Here is a 19853-nt window from a genome sequence, read left to right as displayed (position 1 = left end):
GAGAAGAAAAATTGAAATCATGAAACATATTAATATCAAGTACCACAAAGTTAATATTTACAAAAGAGATGTAACCCCTGTAAAGTTTCCAAATTTCCAATATGTACGGATTGCTAAGAAGGTACAACAAGTTACTGGAAGTTCATGAGTAGTAGTCAACTTGAGTTATTTCTTAATCCTGAAGCCCAGAGCACAGTGTAACGGAAAAATCATAGTACTTTGAGAGTCCTCAAATTTTAGGTACATCGGTCAGCTACATGCTTCCATTGCTGATTTGAGAATGAAATTGGTTGTGGATAAAGAACATCACAGGAGTATCTTGTTAGCTCATACACGGGCAATCGGCCTATATAATTCCTTCAATATATCCACAATTTGATGCCAGCTTGCCTGACTATCTGATACAAGAAGATTACAGCAAAGAATCAATTCATCAGTGATGAATATGTACATAAAGCATAGCATAAAATCCTGGAATTGAATCAAACAGAGAAGTACTCTTTTAGGGGAAAACCCTCTTAGTGGGGAAGGAAATTTCAAATATCCAACACCAAAGCCTCCATTAACCATGCTGACACTTGATCCAAGATAAACCCCAACTGTTATAACATCTAATAGTATAAAGCACATATCATCACTTGTCTCTGACAGAGATTTTATTTCTAGCGGACTCCAATATGACTCGTTTCTTTTTAGTGCTTCTGAAAGAATCATAAACAAAATGAAAAAGGAAAATAAAAAAAATTATTGCACGAATAATATGATTCGAAGGATCGATGATACAGATGATAACAGCATTAATGGAAAAAACAAGGAACGGTAAGGAGAGCAAAGATCTGTTTTATGAGTGCTAAACAGAGAGAGGCAACTGAAGCTCGAGGTCCAATTCAGACCGACCTCAGATTTCCAATACCAGTAATCTCTCTCTCTCATCTCCTTCCTTTTCAGGGCCTTTTATGAGGAAAATCTCATTCATTCCATGATAGTTTTGTGACAGAATATTTTCATTCCTAGTTGGAACAACTCTGTGGCTGAGGGCATGTTTGTCCATCTGAAGATGGGAAAGGAATAAAGTCTAAAGAGAACATTCATTCCACGAATAATGCTTAAGTAGTTATTCCAAGTCCTCCAAAAAGAGAGTTGAATTTGTTTAAGATATTTTACCCATGGTAAATATGATTAATAATTATAAAATATTTTTAAAATATTTTATTACAGTTGTGTAAACAGTCTACACTACTATGATCTACTGATGATGAATACAATAATTGTACCTTTATCTTTGATTCATCTATCAACTCAAACATTGATAATTTATCTCAGCTTTTGACTTGTCCAAAGTCAAGCTTTTTTGGTATATCTAATCAGAGTTCAAATGCCAAGTTTCCAAGCAAAGGTATATATTTAGTATCATCAATTTATTTTTTAAATATAAAGCATCCATGTTTACTTAAATCAAGATTTTAGACTATGGTATGGGTAAAAGCTTTTATCATGATACAACACAATACAGCAATTGTTTAACATAGCATTTTGAGTATTTCGCCCAGAATTTTGAGTATTTAACATTGAATTTTTTTTCTCTAAAGTAAGGATTTCTTGGCTACTGGGTGGATACTCAAACTATTATAATGCTGCCACATGCAAAGAGGCATATTGAGTGCAACAACAGGCAAGAGTCTATTTGATCTGCCATTGCAAATGGATGCAATATAAATCTCATCCTGTGAATTTTTATCCTTCATTTACAAGCAGTATGTTTATATATTTAATTTTCATTAGGATGGGGTGGCTCACCTATGCAGTAAAATGATAAGAGGTGGATTTTTCATGTAAAATATTCTTAATCCTTAGTACAATCATTGTTGTTATTTCTTTATGGAAATAATATATTAATAATTGCCAAAATCTATGGCTTGCAGCTGTTAGTTCGGCTGGTTGGCACGCCTCCTACAAGGGCTTGTGCTTGGGAGATAATCAAAACTTAAAAACTGCTGAAGCAGGCTTGGCACGCCTGCTTGTCTTGGGTTCAGATAATCAAAACTGCTGAATTAAGCTCAAGGATTTTTATTTACTCAAAAAAAAATAAAAAAAATTCATTCCGATATTCTTTTGCTGAGCAATATTGATTTATTCTGAAATACTCTTGTTCTGCTGCCAGTATTATTGGAGCTAGCCTAGAATTATGAAAGGCATCCACCTAGCAAGCTTTTTTTTTTTTTTTTTCCGGTAAGATCCTAGCAAGCTTTCAAAACATGGTAGTGCTTCTAATCCTCAACCCTGAGGTATGGAGAGGAAATCTGCATTCCTACTTATATAACGCAAAGTCTTGCAGACCAGCATGGATTGGTATGCTTTGATGCAATTTCAGGATCATCCAGTATGGTTTACCATAACTTGATGCAGTTCTAATTTAACGTAAGGTTTGGCTTGCTCTACAACAATAAGAAGTCTCGCTCTTGCAGACTCTTGCATGTTTCTTCACTTGCTACTCTCACAATGGCATGGTTTTTTTTAATAATGCACAAAGATCTCATAAAAGCAAGTCTTTCGTTATATGTATGTGTGTGTGTGTGTGGATATAGATATAGATATATATGTATGTCTGTCTTAATCAAGGAAGGTCTGCTTACTTATCAAACCAAGGTTGTATTAAACTGGAGAAATAGTTCAAGAGGTCATGCCAGAAAGATTGTTCTGTTAGTCAAAATGTCAAAAGAGTATGAATTTACTTGGGAAAAGAAAAAAAAAAATTATGAAAAGGAAAAAAAAAAAATTTATGAAAAGGTCCAATACTCAAGGAGTGCCCATCTACACTCACAAGAATTGTCTAAGCTCAAATAATATAGCTTCATTGCATAATTAGAAGCTTAATTAGGAATTATCTATACATTAGCAAGATTCAAATTTTATAAAAGAAATTTGCAGAAAATTTGCCAAGTATGCAGGGGGAAAGATCAGATAATAGGAAATTTCAAAAAATGATAAAAAAATAATGCAAATTGTGAATACATTCATGGATGCTATATTCATTTGTGAAAAGGTTGCACTCATATAACATTTTTCCTTGGAACAATAGCTTCCATCTATTTAACTATTTCTTGATACTGGAAATTAAAGAAGAAAATAGATGTAACAGAATTAATAAGGTTGTGTTTTATGCCACTGGGTGTATCCCACACTCCCACATTGAAATCGGTAATTGATGCGAGCTAGAAGATACAGGTTGTTTGAGAGGCTCCGGTTTTGCAAATCCAATCTCTAGGGGGTCGTTCTTTTGTGGATAAATATCATGAAAAAATTGATCAATTTTTCTATTGACCAACTTACCCATGTTTTCACACTTTTCAAGATGGGTAAGTTACTTTACCATAGACAACATTTATCCATAAAATAGAAAAAAAATTTATCCATTTAAAGGGTTGCTAAATCATTTTTCCATCAGCCAGTAAAGTAAATATTTAATGCTATATCTAAAATGCCCATTCTCATTTCCAATGTCTCCATCATTCAATACTTAATAACTTAATCAAATCTAAAAAGCATAAGGGATATCATGAAAATATGGATAAATTTTACCAACTTATCCAGGAAAGTAGTAATGTAAGAGGACATGTATAACAAATTTCGAAGTCACTTTTTTTTGTGTAAAAGAATATAAATAAATTATTTTTCTATCTAAATATTGCTTGAAAAATATTTATCAGGAAAGTATGGATTCTCAGATAAATCTTTTACCTGCTCTAGAGGTTTTCTTCACCATGCTTTTGTCTTGTTTATCCGCTCTCCGGCTTCCGCACTTGCACTCTCCCCTAATAATTTATTCTTCTCCCATCACCATGCCTGCAACTTCCACTATGTTCAGAAGAACATCTATGATGAATCAGTCACCAGCCAGTGGCATCTCTTAAAATGTGTTACTACCCTATGGATCCATGTTTGAGGTGATAACACCTACCAGGCAAAGGTACTGCATAGTGTTTTGATTCCCCAATAGTAAGAACAAAAACAGCTGGTTATGAAAAGGTTACATAGCCGGATCATTAAAAAACAAGGAACTTTTCATCTCAAAGAAAAAGGGAACGAGATCGACGGACCAACAATTTCAGTCAACCTAAGTGTTCTGTATTATTTTCCCAGCCAAAAGGCATATTATTGTTATATCCAGTAATTCTTTTCCTTGTCCACGTTTGAGTGAGGATAGGGTCAGTAAGTTTATCATCATAAAGACCCTGCTTTGGCATAGCAAATTCCAAGTGAAAAGAGACAAAAAGAGACCTTTTGAGTTTGGTTCTAATAGGCATCAAAAATCATGCAGCAAGCTCACAAAAAGCTAAATAAGCAAATGATGTACTTGAAACAGCCCTAGCACTAGAATATAGTTTTTGCCATGTTTTGAAAGAGTACAATCATTATATCATCCAGATAAAGAATTTTCTTGTACTTCAAAACTATCAAAAACCAATTTACATTCAAGGCATCAAGGATAAAGTATGCAATTCTGCTGATTAAAAGAAACCAATTTAGAAAAGCAGGAAAAAGGCTTTTCTTTGGATAATGTACAGTACAAGGCTCCATGGTGATTGCCTTCTGCTCTGTAACATAGTCAACCACCTCTCTGATAGCACCTACTCATTCTGTGAAATAATAGCACTATGTTATAGGATATCAAAACTATCAAACAAACCTAGAATAAATATCTACTTCACCTACTTTCAGATATGTATGTATGTATGTATGTATGTATGTATGTATGTATGTATGTATGTATGCGTGTGTGTGTGTGTGTGTGTGTGTGTGTAACCATCAAAACCATCTTTGTATTGTAAAGTTCCTGGATAATGGTGACCTCTCCTGTTCCATTTCCAATGCTAGTTATTTCTGGATTTTATTGAGGATGTGCAAATTCACAGCATCAGCTGAAGTACATATATGATTACTGTGCCATACCCATTAGATATTGGTCTGACATGAAAACTTTTATCACAACTAAAACATATCTCAAATTAAATTCATCTTATATATGATCACATGGTATATTTGATCAATCACTAGATGAATTCAGTATACTCCAGTTGCTACTATTGGATTATTTTTGTGCAAAAAATTTACTTCTTGAATTGTCAGTAGGTAATTTATTATAAGCTTGAAAATGGCACATTTTATAATGGTAACTCAAATAAATATGATTAGCCCAACTGAGCCTAGAAAATGGAGCAAGTTTGCATGCAAAATTAGCAGACACCTGCAGCTGTGGGTCCTCAGTCATACAGGGTACAATGTGTGATCCGTGAAGAAACTTATTTAAGTTTGCAAGTCTGTTAAACTTTAATCGTATCTTCTATGAAAACAACATCAAAACGTTGGCATTGATTAGGGGTTTCAATCTTAATGTCACTGATGAAGAGAACAACTACTTAATTGCATAAGTTGTAGTCCCTACCTTACAGTTAGTACCAAATTTTTTTTTTCAAGGATTTTATGGAGCAGAAATACCTTTAAAGGAAAATAAAGCTGGTGGCTCCTTGTGCCATTCTGGATGATGTCTTTAGGATTTAGCAAGCTTTGTACGCATCTGTTTTGACCTGTGAAGAGATTGGACCAACAAGTTCAGTAGCAATAACAAACACAAGGCTTTTAGAACACGAAAGCAAGCATGCAGGTTCCATAATATTTAACCCTGGAAGCCAGTTATCATTGTCCAAGCATATGATTTTGTGCTTACAACAGTTAATTGAAATAAGTAAGGTGTGAAATTATATGTGCTGATTTATTATGACCAGACATAAACAATTGGAATCACCTCTTGGTGGATCTTTCAGCAGTAATTACACCCCTCATTAACGTGCGAATATCAACTGATCGTTCATGCATGATCTTATCATGGTATATTTTGCTTCCAATCTCTGTAATTTCTTCCTCTACTTCTTCCAGTGTTTGGTCCACATTGAGCTTGACCTCCCCTTTCCTGATCACAGTAACACTAAATCCATTGGCTTTGGCTTCCCGAAATGCATCCTGCATGGTATTTTATGATAGTTAATCTCAGATATAAGTTGCATCGAAGAGCATTTTCATGCAGATTTACCGGATTATGATAAGGATCTATGGCTAATAAGCAATGTGCTCAGAAAAGAGAGTCAATATAGAACCAGCACCAACATTTACTATGTTCAAAACAAGAGTAAGATCATGACAAGGTGATCAGGTGGCCAGTAGCAAATAATTTAAAGTGCTAGGGTGTTATAGCCACCCATGTGATGAGCTCCATGGCTTCCAGAGCAGTGAGCTAAGGTTGTTCAGTAATTGCAAGGAGCTTCAATTTGTTCACAATTAATTTACTTTATACACAAAAAGATGCTAAGGACTTATTTGGTGTTGCTTTAAAATAGCACTACTGTAAATTTTAAAGCAAAAAAGTGCTGCATTAAAACAAGCACGGTAACATTAATTATATTATCTAAAAGGTGCCTTTTGAAGACCAACGTTCCGAAAATTGACTCCAACCACTTGATTTGGGTGTCCCATACCAAATCACCCAGTTCGTGGCATGCCATACCAAACCTATGTGGAGCCAGGTCCATAAAGGTGATCAAATTGGGAACTAGCAAGAACCAATCCAAGCTGATTCAATACAAGTGGAACCATCTATGCAGACCAAGCCATCTGGGTGATTGCTTTCGGAACCAGCAATAACAATTTCTAACCTATTCGAACTGTGTAGAATTGCATGGTTGCTCAACTCGACTTGGTTCAGATGGGTTCCTATTGGTTCCGAACTAATAATTGAAGAGGGAGTGGTAAAAGAAACTTGCCGACCATTTTCTCCTCTCATTTGAACTTCAAAAGACTCTGGAAGGAGAGATTTTGAAGGCCGACGGCTCGAATCAACAAGAAAAGATACAATCTTCTTCCCTCTCTTCTCTCTTTTTTTTTTTAACCTAAAAATAGGCCAAAAACTGCTAAACTAAATCAAGCCATCTTTTTATTTTACATGATTTTATGATATACCATTGATCATCGTTTGCTGAACCGGACTGAACCGCCCGGTTCATCCTATACCAAGCCAAACCGGTGCAGGGTTAAGTCAATTCAACCCTATTTTTTGAACCACCCACACCGAGGTGTACTGCCCCTATATTATATCAAACTGAAACGTACCGACTTGTATGGAGTAAAAATTGAAAAAAAATGCTTTAACTCAGTCTACTGAACTGGACCAAATCGTCTAGTTCATCAAGTCGAATCAACCGCCACATGATACGGGTCCCAGTACCAGTTCCGCGGACCTTGCTATAGATTTAAAAGTGATATATGCACTAGAGAAGAAATCATGATTTTTCATTGATCATATACTTTAAAAATAAAAATATATATTTTAAGTTTAATAAATAATAATAATAACTTTCAAAAATTAAAAAGAATGTAGCATGCTTGAGGATGTTCATATTTTATTGTTTTCTTTTTCTGATAATAAATTATTTAAATTTGCACATGGTTAAGACTACCTGACTTAAGCTCAAATTCAAAAAATTTCAAAAATATGTGATGATTAAGGTTTACTCATGGGCAAATATATATAAATATATATATATATATATATATATATGCAAGTTCCTTAAGAAAAAGCTTTGATATATTTTATATATAAGTATTAATTTTTAACTAAATTAATTAAAAAATATTTAAAATAAAATATATCGAAAATAAGTGTTCTTTGTAGGTACTTTGGAAGTATTTTCTAAAGTTATTTGATCATTTTTTTTGCACCACAATGGAAACTAGCAATGTACCCACACTGCGCTACAGGTCGAAATCAAGTAAAGGCAAAAACGATCGATAAAAATATGATAATAATTTGAAGAAATTAATAATTTTAATTAAAATTGTATTATCTATCTCCTATAAAGCCATGTTGGTTTCATCTTCATTTTTTTATACAGAATACAGACATCTAATATAAAATAAGTAGTACCATCTGATGTCATCATCTAATACATCATGAATCTTCGTATGTAGGGCATCCGTCCCCCAAACTATAGAAAAAATATACAGATGTTTTGTAATCATATTATCCAAATGTAAAATTTTTATAATATAATAAAAATAAAAATAGAGGAAGGGGGCATATATATAATCATCAGAATTAAAGTACCTTGATCTCATCAAAATTATTTAATAAGCATATTCAATTTTTCTATCCTTAAAAAAAAATTTCCTTGCGTAATTTATGTTAATGAGCTTTTTGTTAAAAAAAGTAATCAAATTATGATAAACTTGATTCTAAAACATAATTATTTAATAAATATATTCAATTTTTCTATCCTTCAAAAAAAATTTCCTTGTCACTTTATGTTAATGAGCATTTTTTTAAAAAGATTTAATCAATTCATACTAATATTTTAAAAAAATTATTTAATAAGCATATTCAATTTTTCTATCCTCTAAAAAAAATTCCTTGATAATTTATGTTAATGAGCATTTTTTTAAAAAAAATAAATCAATTTATGCTAATATGGTATAGCATTTACCTTGTCAGATTTTTTTTTCATCAAATAAATCCAAATAAAAAGCATAGCAATATATATTCATTGTAATTTTCGCATGATACAGATATGAGGATGCCAGCACAAAACAACCATAAATATCAAGAACATGTAACCACCCGCATACAATATTTATGCTGCCAGTCCCCGCATATATTTTTTATAGGGTCTCTCAGGCATTATGAGGGCGCATGGGGTTTTTATGCGTGGCACACGCATAAACCGTTCCATGCGAATGGCCCCCTAAATAATCCTGCCTCCTCTCTCGACCCTTCCATCCCGCCACCTACCCCAAACCCACCCCCGGCCCCCGCCCCTCCCTAGAAGCCCCTCACCTCTTTGCGACCACCCATCGAATCCACACCTGACAATCCTCCCTTGTCAAATGCCAGCTTCCTCTCTCAACCGTTTCTACTCTGCCGCCTCCCACAAACCCCCCTCCCTTTAGCCCCTGTCCCACCCCCGAAGCCCCTCACCACTCTGCGACCACCCGTCGGATTTGCACCTGACGCTTCTCTCTCGTTGGATCCCATCGGTATGGGCCGATTTCGCTAACCAAGGATGCACACCGAGGAGCCTAAAGCCAACTGCCGTTGAGGAAGTGCTAGCTCGCTGCTGAGTTGTCTGCCTTTGGTACCTTCCATCATCCCATCCCTCTTCCTCTTCCGTCGGTCCTGGATTCAACACCCCTATCTCATTTTTTTTCTCTTCTCCTTACCCCTGTCTTTATTTTCTATTGGACTTCTCCGTTGCCATTCCCATCTCCATAACCCCAATCCAAATCCTAGCCCGAACCTCGATGCTAATCTTGACCCTCTCAACCGCCATCCCCATCTAAACCCTAACCCTAATTTGGACCCTACTTAACCCTAACCCTCCGACGTCCCAACATCCATCTCAAAAACCCTAACACCAACCGTAACCTAAGCCCTAACCCATCGTCGTTGCTACCCCCATGGGCCAAACCCTAATCCTTATCTACACTGACCGTCAACCTACCGACCACCGCCACGATCCCCTTAACCTAGACCCTCACCACCCGTCATCCTCTCCCTCCTCCGCCATTTTTCTCTTTGCAAGCCAAACCCTAACCTAGACTCTCTGATGCTGACCCTGATCAGGAACCCAACCTTGACCCTAAGCCCAGACTGAATCCTATTGAAAAACCCAGGCTCAACCAAACCATTGCCCTAACCTAGGCTCCCTGAAGCTGACCTTGATCAGGGATCCAATCCTGACCCTAAGCCCACACCAAACCGTATTCGGAAACCCAGGGTCAACTCAACCATTACCCTAAGCCTAGACTACCCAATACTGACCCTGATCAGGGACCCAACCCTGACCCTAAGCTCAGACCAAACCCTATTAGAAAATCTAGGTTCAACCCGAATCCACCCAAGACAATTCCCAATAACCTATCACCCAATAGCCCAAACCCGTTAGGTCGGTTAATCAAAACTAGATCCTTCAGCCTGAACCCGTTAGTTCAATTAATAAAACCCGAACCAATCTGTCCGAACCCAAAATCCAAAACTAATTCCTTCGGATCCAAACCCAAAAACCCTTCAAAAAAAAATCGAAGGGACTAGGGGGCAGCTGAAGTTCAACAACCATCCCAACCTTGTTCTCCTCTCCCTTTTCCTCAATGCCACCATGAATGCCTGCTAAAGCATCGTTCATGGCGATCTTCGAGAACTGGAGGCTATCGCATGCAGCAACCTTTTCAAATTGCGTTCAACAGTGATCCTATATCTACATTGATCACAATAACCCTATCTCCCATATGATGCAGCACGAAAGGAGAAAGGTTGTCAAAGGATGTAGCAATCCTCCGTAGCTCTGATGGTGAAAGTACTAATGAACCACACCTCGATTAGGACCGGACCTTCCCCTTGCTCAGATGATGCAGCACGGGGAACAGATGCCTACAGCACATCTGCAACAACCACACCATACAGTCTGATGAGAGAAAATAATGCAAGCAAAATTTCACTTATAGTGAAAAAACTCACTTGAAAATCCTGTCTTCCACCCAAGCATGCTGTCCAATACCGAGAAAGGGATATTTATAACCCCATCCTCCCTCACTGACTATCCTCCATCGTATCGTATCTTCTGCTTCTTTGATTAAGCAGTCCCCTCCAATCTTATCCAACATTTTCAGACCATCATTCCTCTTGAATCAGTCAAGAAAGACTATCTGGAGATTACTCTATTCAATCGAGTTCCATCCTGCAATGAATGTTCATGGAAGGCTCTATCGCCAAGCAAACATACGTAGAGCACGTGTTTTTTTTTTATGCCAGATAAATGGATGTAAGGCCACCATACTCTTTTTTTAATTATTTTTTCTAATGCAACCAGTCCAGCGTAATGTGAACTCAATCCACCATTAGATCCGCCGCACTTTTCTTTTTATTATTTTTTTATGTAAGCAGCTACGGGGCAAAGTGGGCTGCCAACACCATTGGATGAAGGACATGTGGCATCTCAGATTATGGACATGTATTTTCATGGATTTGCGACGTTTGTCGCTTCGAAAGAGCATTGGCTTCTCCTTTAATGTATTTGTATAGATTATTAAATTATATAAATTTTTAATAACTTAAAAATTGTTCGACTAAAAATAATGAAAAATATGGCAACATGTATTGGTAATTCGAATATATTATCTAGAACGTGCATATTTTTTATATTATTTTATTATAAAAATCTCTAATATGTCTAAAATGTATTTTAATTTCTAAAAAAAAATACAAATCCATTATATACAATTCATGGTAATGAATAAAGTGATTTATGATGTATGGTGCATCAAACTTGCAAAAATTGATTGAAGAGAAAAAAAAAATAAAGACAAGGATGCTAACATGAGTAGGGAGCATGGCATAATAATTTCAGGGCGATACCATTAGATATGCAAATAATGCAATGATGCAATGTAAAGTGGAGGAGATGGAGTGACGAGATTGAAGCAGCATTTGATCAATGAGTACTCTGATGAGATTGGGTGCAAAAAATCAGAGATTCAACAATTGATGAAGCACTGTCATGGCTTTAGGAAGAGCAAAAAAAAGGGCATAGAGAAACAAGCAAAGATTGATTATCGGGCAACTAATCCACTATTAGCTATGGATGTAGATGACCATAAGGCATTGAATCCAGAAAAAATGGTGGAGACTCAGATTTAGGTTGTCATGCAAAATAATCTGAATGATCACTAGCAAAGGGAGGAGGTTGTCAGGCATAGGACATAGTTTGGATCCTTACAATATGAGAAGGGTTTTCTTTCTAGGTCCTTCATGAAAGATCCAACTGCAAGAAGAGCCAGTCGGTAAGAGAGGTTGTTGGTAGGAGTGGCAGCCGAATAGCATCTATGTTTGGAAATTTTACTGACAAAAAGGAAAAAAGTCATAGATATACTAGAAAAGGCTACCATTTATGACTTAAATCCATATGCCTTCCGCAGCAAAGATTCAAAGCATTAGAGTATTACTTCCATACTCATTAAGAATAAGAAAAAGGGCTGCATGGATAGCTAATGTTTCTTGGTTTCACTAACTACATTCTTATAAATGCTGCAAATAACACCCATTTTGCTATCAGCTCCATCCTCCTAGTGTAAGGGATATCTATGATAAGTTGCTTGGAGAGATAAATAACCTCTTATCAGAGCAAATGGGACAATTTTACATTATATGGATGATGATGATCACAATAACAACAATAATAATAAAACAACCTTAAAAGTCACATTTAGAATATCCCTAAATCTTAGAATAATCATAACAACCAAAAAATTAAAAAAAATAAAGAAAAAGCAAACTAGTGCCATACAAGTATGCCACTGCATATAAGTGTCAGTATCATATAATACTGTACTGAATTAATATCGGACCTTCGGTTTACTCGTTACTAAGATTGCAAACCTTGTTGAAAATCTAACTTCTGGAATTTCCTTTTGTGAGAAGAACTTTATAAGAAGTAAAAGAGCAACAAACTCTAAGTTATATTCACATAGATAGATCAACTACATCAAGAAGTAGATGGGAAATAGTGCAGTTTCACATAAAATTATCTGATGCCATGCCACTTATTTCTTGTTTGGTAACATCCTAACAAAAATACCAGTCCAAAGATTGTGACAAAGTTCAAAACTACAATTATTAGAAAAATATAGCCAAAGGAGATTAATATCACAAAACCATGGCCACTCTGAAGCCCCTAATGATGATAGATTCATCATCACGTAACTTAGGTATCCCGAATTATATTACATCCTTACAACAGTGTTGTAAAACAATTACCATGTAAAGGGAGGTAATTTGGCAATGAAGGCAGCCACCTAGGTGGTCCTGCAAAAAATAATTGAGCCTATAAAAACATTATATGATGTTAAACCAGCCAACCAAACCTTATCAAGAGCCTAGGTGGCAGTCCATGGTGTCTCTGATTAGTACTAAATGAGTTGATTTGCCAGGTATTTTTTTAAAAAAGAAGGCTTCATTTAGTTCAGGGTTAAAAGAGGGTTAAGTGGAACAAGGACTATTTCAACCCCTTTATTCCACTTCAACAGTCCAAACACTAGAAAAGTAACCAATTTATTCTGAGTAAAGTGGATATTTTAAGAAGCTGGAAAACCTATCTTTTCTCCCTAACCTCGAGTAATCTATTCTACCCTTTAATATTCGGCTTCCTCTGTCCTGCACATGGTATTAATTAAAGGGGAGACTAAAATGAGTTGAACATCAGATAAAATACAAGCATTAACAAAAAACAGCTCTTGAATGTCATATAATAGAAGCCAATCATACTGTCTGACTGACATCTTGACCTTGCCTGTTTCTCGAAGTCAAAAAGCATAAAATTCTGACACTGTCAGTACTCCCCACAATCATCATACTTATGGCACAACAACTTTCATAATAATTTTATTTCCTACTATCAATCTCTATTTGCATTAAGCCCCCTACGGTCAGGAAAAGTATTTATGGCCACAACATTTCCTGGTAAGTGTCAACAGATAAGCTAGTGTATTGATTGGTAATGCATAAGTTTGCCAATTCTTACATGCAAAGATCAATTTAGGACCTCATCAATCATCATCACTATCTCCTGAACAGATTCTATGAAATGAATCTATAAATAATTTCATAGAATCTGTTCTGACCCTTTCAGAGGCCATTTACCATGAGTAATATTAAATATCTGAACTTTGTTAACTGACTTAAAAAAACGATCCACATCTGTTCATTCCAGGCTTTTAGTTGTTGAAGCACTAATGTCATAAAGAATTTTTGCTTTTCTTGCATATGAATAGGTTAGAGACATGGGTCTACAGCTAAGATTTATGGTAATAGTTCCCTTCTATGCAGAAGGCAATAATATCAACAACTATTGAAATGGTAACAAGAACATTTGCATGAATTTCTAATGGCTAATGATAGGCCTATTCAATAAAAAACAAGGAAGAACATGTTATCTATCAGCTGCTCTGATTCAAGTTCTGATGAATCGAGAAGCGGGTTTACCAAAACACTACCTTTGGAGGTCGAGCAACGACAAAAGCTCTGCCACTTCCAAGCATATCCATATGAGCCTGGACAATATAACAGAAATTCTTTGAATCTCCTGGATCCTCGAAACCAATCACATGAAACTGCTTTGGATTCAGTTCAAGGTCTGCAGCCATCTCTAAGGAATAAAATCCCACCTTCGCGTTGCCATCCTCGACTGTGTACAGTTCAATGCACTGTAGACAACAAATAACAATCAAAAAAATGAAGAAAAAACTAAAGTAAATCACATAAAGATTAGAAAAAGGCAATGAGAGGTAGAAACTGGAGTTTGGAATATGAAGCACCATGTCACTGCATTACTGGTATGCAAGCTGGCCAAAAAAAGCTCCAGATTAACAAAAAGAATGGCATAGAAATGGGATGTAACTAAATATTTACCAGGATGAAATTAAGATCCAACCACCAAAGGTAATCCTCTTCTTTTTCATCTGAATATTCTCTGTACTTGCTAACCACTGCTTGCGGCCCAAACATTTCCACTTCCCCTTTAATTTTCTGCATTTTCTTTTCTATGTATTTCCGCTTCCTTTTAGGTATTCTTGTCATCCAGTCAGCGACATCTTGTATGTCTTTCTCCGTGATCCATCTGTCTAAATCCTTTCCCATATTTCTCATGATAGATTTAATTTCTGGATCTGTCTCTGCATTATAAACTTCCAGGAAACCTTCGGACCATTTCTTTGTATGCTGCCAGTGTTCCTTCCCAGTCTTTTTGCCAGGTCTACTTGCACCATCACTGCTCTCTATAAGTGTCTTGGGGTTTGCATAAGACTTATCAGGAGACATATTCCTTTTACCATTAAAAGAACAGTAAATGGCATCATTAGAATTTGGTGACTCTTTCATATTTTGAAGGCTATTCTGAGCATCCCCCTTTTCAGCAAAAATTGCTGTCTGATTTTCAGAGAGCTTGCTATGAAACTGAAGATTTTTATCAATTACAGGACCTTTCCAATGAGGAATTATCTTCTCTAATGGATCATCCAAGCTGATGCCATCTGTTTCAAAAGAAATACATAAACAAATTAACAGTATTATCCTCACCGATATTGTCCAAATCCATAATCATTTATTAGCTTGTTGTGGCATGACCAAACTATATAATGAGGTTAACAGGATAAAAGAGAAGGATGATAAGAATAATATGTACTAAAAACATAGTGGTTCACAGTTTTAAATTTCTAGATCCTAATAATATTTTTATTTTTGGTACCTTATTTTGACCGATGCAACATACAGACATATAAAAGATCCAATTAAATGAGTACCTTCTCCATAGTTGAGATTTTCAATCCTGGAGTGGACCCACTCATGCAAACCCAGTAGCTTTTCATTCACCTTCTCAGCTTTGCGTTCAAGCCCCTCAAAGAAGGTGTTTTTATCATCAGGATCCATTAAATGAAAAGGATCCTTTCCAGCCAGCTCATTCTCTCTAACTTGAAATACGATCTCCCGAAGATTTTCATCATTCAGCCATTCCAGTTCCTCATCCTCTTCCATTAATCCAAGTTCCCTTATATCAGCACTTAAACCTTGCTGCTCTTTAACCTTCTCTTTTGCCACCATGTAATTTTCTTTGAAGCCGATTCCAATCTTCTTAATTACAGGACCAAATTCCTGAAAATTTTTGTTGACCCAACTGTTCTCAGCATCTTGATGTTCTTCGTTAGCTAGACAGCCAGCTCCATCAGAATCACCTGAGAAGTTTGTTCCAGACCTAGAAAGCACTTTCATGTCATGTGCTTCTTTAAACTTAGGAGAGCTGGCTGTTCTTTTCTCTCCAGATATGTTATCCCCAAACAGAGAGTATCTACAATTATCATCTCCGATTTCCTTTTTGTCTGTTGTGGGCTCTTTGGAAGAGCTGACAGATGATAAAGTAACATTCTGTGTCATGTCTAAAGTTGATGATCCAGCCATTCTACTTTCTAAACTGAGTATCCCACCCTTGCTGCCATCAGTATCTTCATTATTTCTGGTGTCACAAATATCTCTATCATTTTTAAGTCTTCTAAGTTGTGTTTTCTGTTCAGATTGCTCCTTTTCTGTTAAAGTCTCTGATTCTTGAGAATTATAAACTGCATCATTTTTGGATGGCGTGGTCATTCCAGACATCAATACATCTGAAGTAACACCTAAAGTAGATTTATCAGAATAGATGCTATGGGCTTTTGATTCTTGACTGTTGTCAGATGTGTGAAAGATGCAACCGTCATTCTGATCCTGTACAAGTGTTTGTTCATCACTCAGATTTCTCATTCTCGAAATGCTAGAAGAAGCATGAGAAACAGGCTGTTCTGCAACATCTCCAAGCAACATTTCATTTGAGCTTAACATTTTACCGATCTCAGAATCATCTGAAAATGAAGAATTCGCACCTCCCTTAACATTTAGGGGCTTCAGTGATTTCCCTCTATAATTACCATCATTCACAGTTTCTGCTCCTTGCACTTCAGAATTCTCCATCATGATAGATGAAGTCTTAATCATACTACCATCACCATGTGATCTAGTGTCAGAAACATTATCATGATGCAGTTTATTTGGCACAGGAACATTAGAACTCTCCCTACTTGACTGACTTGTCCTTACAATAGGATTGTCATCATAAGTAAAGCTGCAAGCATTGGTTTTTGCTGCCAGCTCTTTAATTTGCATTTCCTGATCAGCTTGCACTTTTCCCTGTAGGGGCCCGTGCTTTCGAGCTAGGTACTCTCTAGCTTCCTTCACTGACCTTATAATTTTTGGCCTGGTTCTAAGAAAATCAGAAGAACTTCTGCTAGATTCTTTCTCTTCCATCATGGAACTCTCCATCTTCATTTTCCCAGATGTCTCTTCATTGATCCAGTCAACAATACTAAAAACATTAGTGTTACCAGAATGAACAGTATGTTCTATATCAACCTTAACAGATTTTCCATCCTTCGAGCATGTTGTCTTCTCTTCATTTTGATCATCCACCTTAACAGTGGTAATACGGTTGCTGTTTGCAGAGGTGTTTAATGATTCTGCACCTGGAGCATCGTTCATATTACCCATGCTATTTTCTCCGAGCAGCTTCTTGTTTTCAATAAATACAGAAGACGTCCCATTCTTTTCCTGGTCTTCAAGCAGATCAATTTCAGAAGTATTGTCATGATTTGAACCTTCTTTTATGGATGCAGCTTCTGCGTTAGCATTATTTTCATTACTAACATTTTGATCTCTTGCACCCAACAGAATAGAAGCTACACCATCTTCTTCACCTTTCTTATCATTTTGGGAATAATCCTGTTGCTCTAATTCATGAACCTTGCTTACCATCTCTCTGATTTCCCTAACTTGATCATCGAAGTCAGAACTGCTAGGATAAAAATGACTAGAGATATCTGTTATGGCCAATTTCTCTGTAGATGCCTTGGCTTGCATAATGTTCTTCATCAGTTCATTCTTATCCAACTGAGGCCTTCTTGTGGTTGGGAACTCTGGTACATCCTCAATAACTTTGATGCTGCCCTTCTTCATCTCCTCCCCCTCCATCCTCGATTTTTTCTTTCTCCTCAGCATCTCAACCTCTTCCCTTGTCAGCTCCACCTCGTGATTTCCCGCAAACAACTTTGTCATGGCCCAGAAAACATAGCAACCACACAACACTGTGAACCCAATCTGAGGGGAGATCTTCAAAATTGGCCCACTCTGAAGAGATATGGACCGAAGACCATCAACAAAAGAGAATTTTTTCCCCTCAACCACAAACTTAGCGATTGAGCTATTTCTCGGGAGCACATACTGACCACTTTCAATCTGTTTAGCAATGAGTTTAGCACGTGAAATCTTAGAATTCACATCCATAAATTCATCTGTTGATTCTTTCTCTTCAAGAGACCATACTCGGATTTGGCTCCTTTTTGTAATTTCATCCTCACTTACTGAAACCCGGCTAACTTTCCCATCAGTATCTTGATAAATAGTGAATATAGGGCCTGCACCGACTCCCCAAAACTCCGAATCATTCTTGTACCGGTCGACCCATTTCTCCAATTTATTCAACAAAACCGACTTCCCAGAAAGATTTGGGTTCGCTGAACTACCACCATCAACCACTCTCTCGCTATCAAAATTCGAACTTGACTCAGAATTATCTGTCTTCGTTTCGCCATTGATATAGTTTGAATCACTGGAATCAGGGTTTAAGAGTTCGGTAACCTTACTTACCTTCCTTTCTTCTCCGTAAGGAATAAGTTTCTCTCTGAGAGTGTTCCGACGCCTCGAAGGTCTCCGAAAATGGGCGGAAATTTCTAAAGCTCCTTGGATGGAAGCGGCTGAAGGTCTCCAGGATGGGATTTTTGAGAAATCAACAAAATGATCCGCGCCTTTCCTCAGTGGATTCTTCTTAAAGAGAGTCACAGAGGTAGGATTGGATCGGAGAGAAGAAACTCTGCAGAAAAAATTGGTGGTTTTGAGGAGTGGAGCACTGGAGACATCCATAGCAAGAGAGAAAAGGGATTGGAGGAAGAAGACTCAGCGAATCTATCAATGGAAAAGAATGATTACAAGATTGTGGATCGCCATGATTTTGAGGGAGAAGAAATGGGGAGGAGCGGCAAATGGCAACGATTGCGGGGATGGAGGGAGGCACTAAAACCCCCGCAAACTCCCCGAAGAGAGTGGTATTGGATATAAAGATGGCGACGGCCTTTTTTGCCACCGGAAATATAGATTTACCTGGTTTTCTAGATTGGACGAACGCGACCAGAATTGTCCGGTCCGGTCTGATCGGCCTAGGGAGCCGAACCGGATGATTTTTTTCAAAAAAAATAATTTGTTATTTTTTTGATATATTTTTAGATTTACAGTTCGGTTATACTATGATAATTTTTGCGATAAATCATCTGATAACCAATTAGAATCTAGTATGTATTTTGACATAAAAAGGATCAAATTTGAGTTTTTTATTTTTTACTAAGCTTTTTGCTACGTCACTGCTTTCATTTGGACATAGATGTCCCGGATGGATATAGAGAGTGGGCTAATGCAAATTTATCACAAATTTAATATTTAAAAATAATTTAATCATATATAATGATTTAAAATTTAAAAATATAAGAATTTAATTATAAAAAAATAAAAATATAATAAAATTAAAAAAAACATTCAGAAGTATTTATAAATTTATTTGTTTAAAATAAAAAAACAAAAGTAAACAATGATATCAAAAATAAACTCTAACAAATAATATAGTGTCATTAACTTGTAACATAATTTTTGAATTAGTCAAGAACAATAGTGAATAAATTTTAAAATTTATATAATTCAAACTAATTGAATAGTTCTAGATCGATTCATTTTTTAAAAATCATTCAATCAAGAAAAAAATTGAAAATAATTCAAAAATATTTTATTAATTCGAAGAATATTTTAATATGATTAGAACTATAAATTAAAATTTGTAAGGTTTTGTGTCCCAAATAAACTGGATAGATCCTTATAATCATTAATGGATGCTTGACTCATTTAGTTAAGCAAACTTGTATTATATCAACATGATTCATGATGGAAGAAGAATACTGCCTAACAGTATAGACATGATGATATCAAACGATAAATGTCTTGTTGTTGTTTGTTGGTTGAGAAATGGATTATATTGCTTTCATTTTAAGCCAATTTACCCTTTCTCTTGCTTAAAAAGGAGAAAGAAAGTGGACATTAGTCTTACCAACTATGTTGCCCCAGCAACTTTTTTTTTATT

General features: G+C 36.2%; 1 protein-coding gene and 1 long non-coding RNA gene across 2 annotated transcripts; both read right to left on the bottom strand.

Annotated features, from left to right (window-relative positions):
- Positions 1-3732, bottom strand: LOC140856597 (uncharacterized). The gene is made up of 2 exons (XR_012139995.1): positions 499-3732; positions 1-398 (listed from the first exon to the last, which is right to left on the bottom strand). It is a non-coding gene; the product is annotated as an uncharacterized lncRNA (long non-coding RNA).
- A 581-nt stretch (positions 3733-4313) lies between these two features.
- Positions 4314-18793, bottom strand: LOC105040899 (uncharacterized). Its single transcript, XM_010917646.4, has 6 exons — positions 15394-18793; positions 14504-15123; positions 14089-14298; positions 5804-6018; positions 5497-5585; positions 4314-4637 (listed from the first exon to the last, which is right to left on the bottom strand). Exons 1-5 carry the CDS (start codon positions 18590-18592, stop codon positions 5549-5551), a joined length of 4281 nt encoding a protein of 1426 aa, XP_010915948.1. The 5' UTR covers positions 18593-18793; the 3' UTR covers positions 4314-4637; positions 5497-5548.
- Positions 18794-19853: the final 1060 nt, after the last annotated feature.

This window comes from Elaeis guineensis, chromosome 3 (genome assembly GCF_000442705.2).
Source record: "Elaeis guineensis isolate ETL-2024a chromosome 3, EG11, whole genome shotgun sequence".
Taxonomy (NCBI): Eukaryota; Viridiplantae; Streptophyta; class Magnoliopsida; order Arecales; family Arecaceae; genus Elaeis; species Elaeis guineensis.
This window is presented reverse-complemented; position numbering and strand designations above follow the sequence as displayed.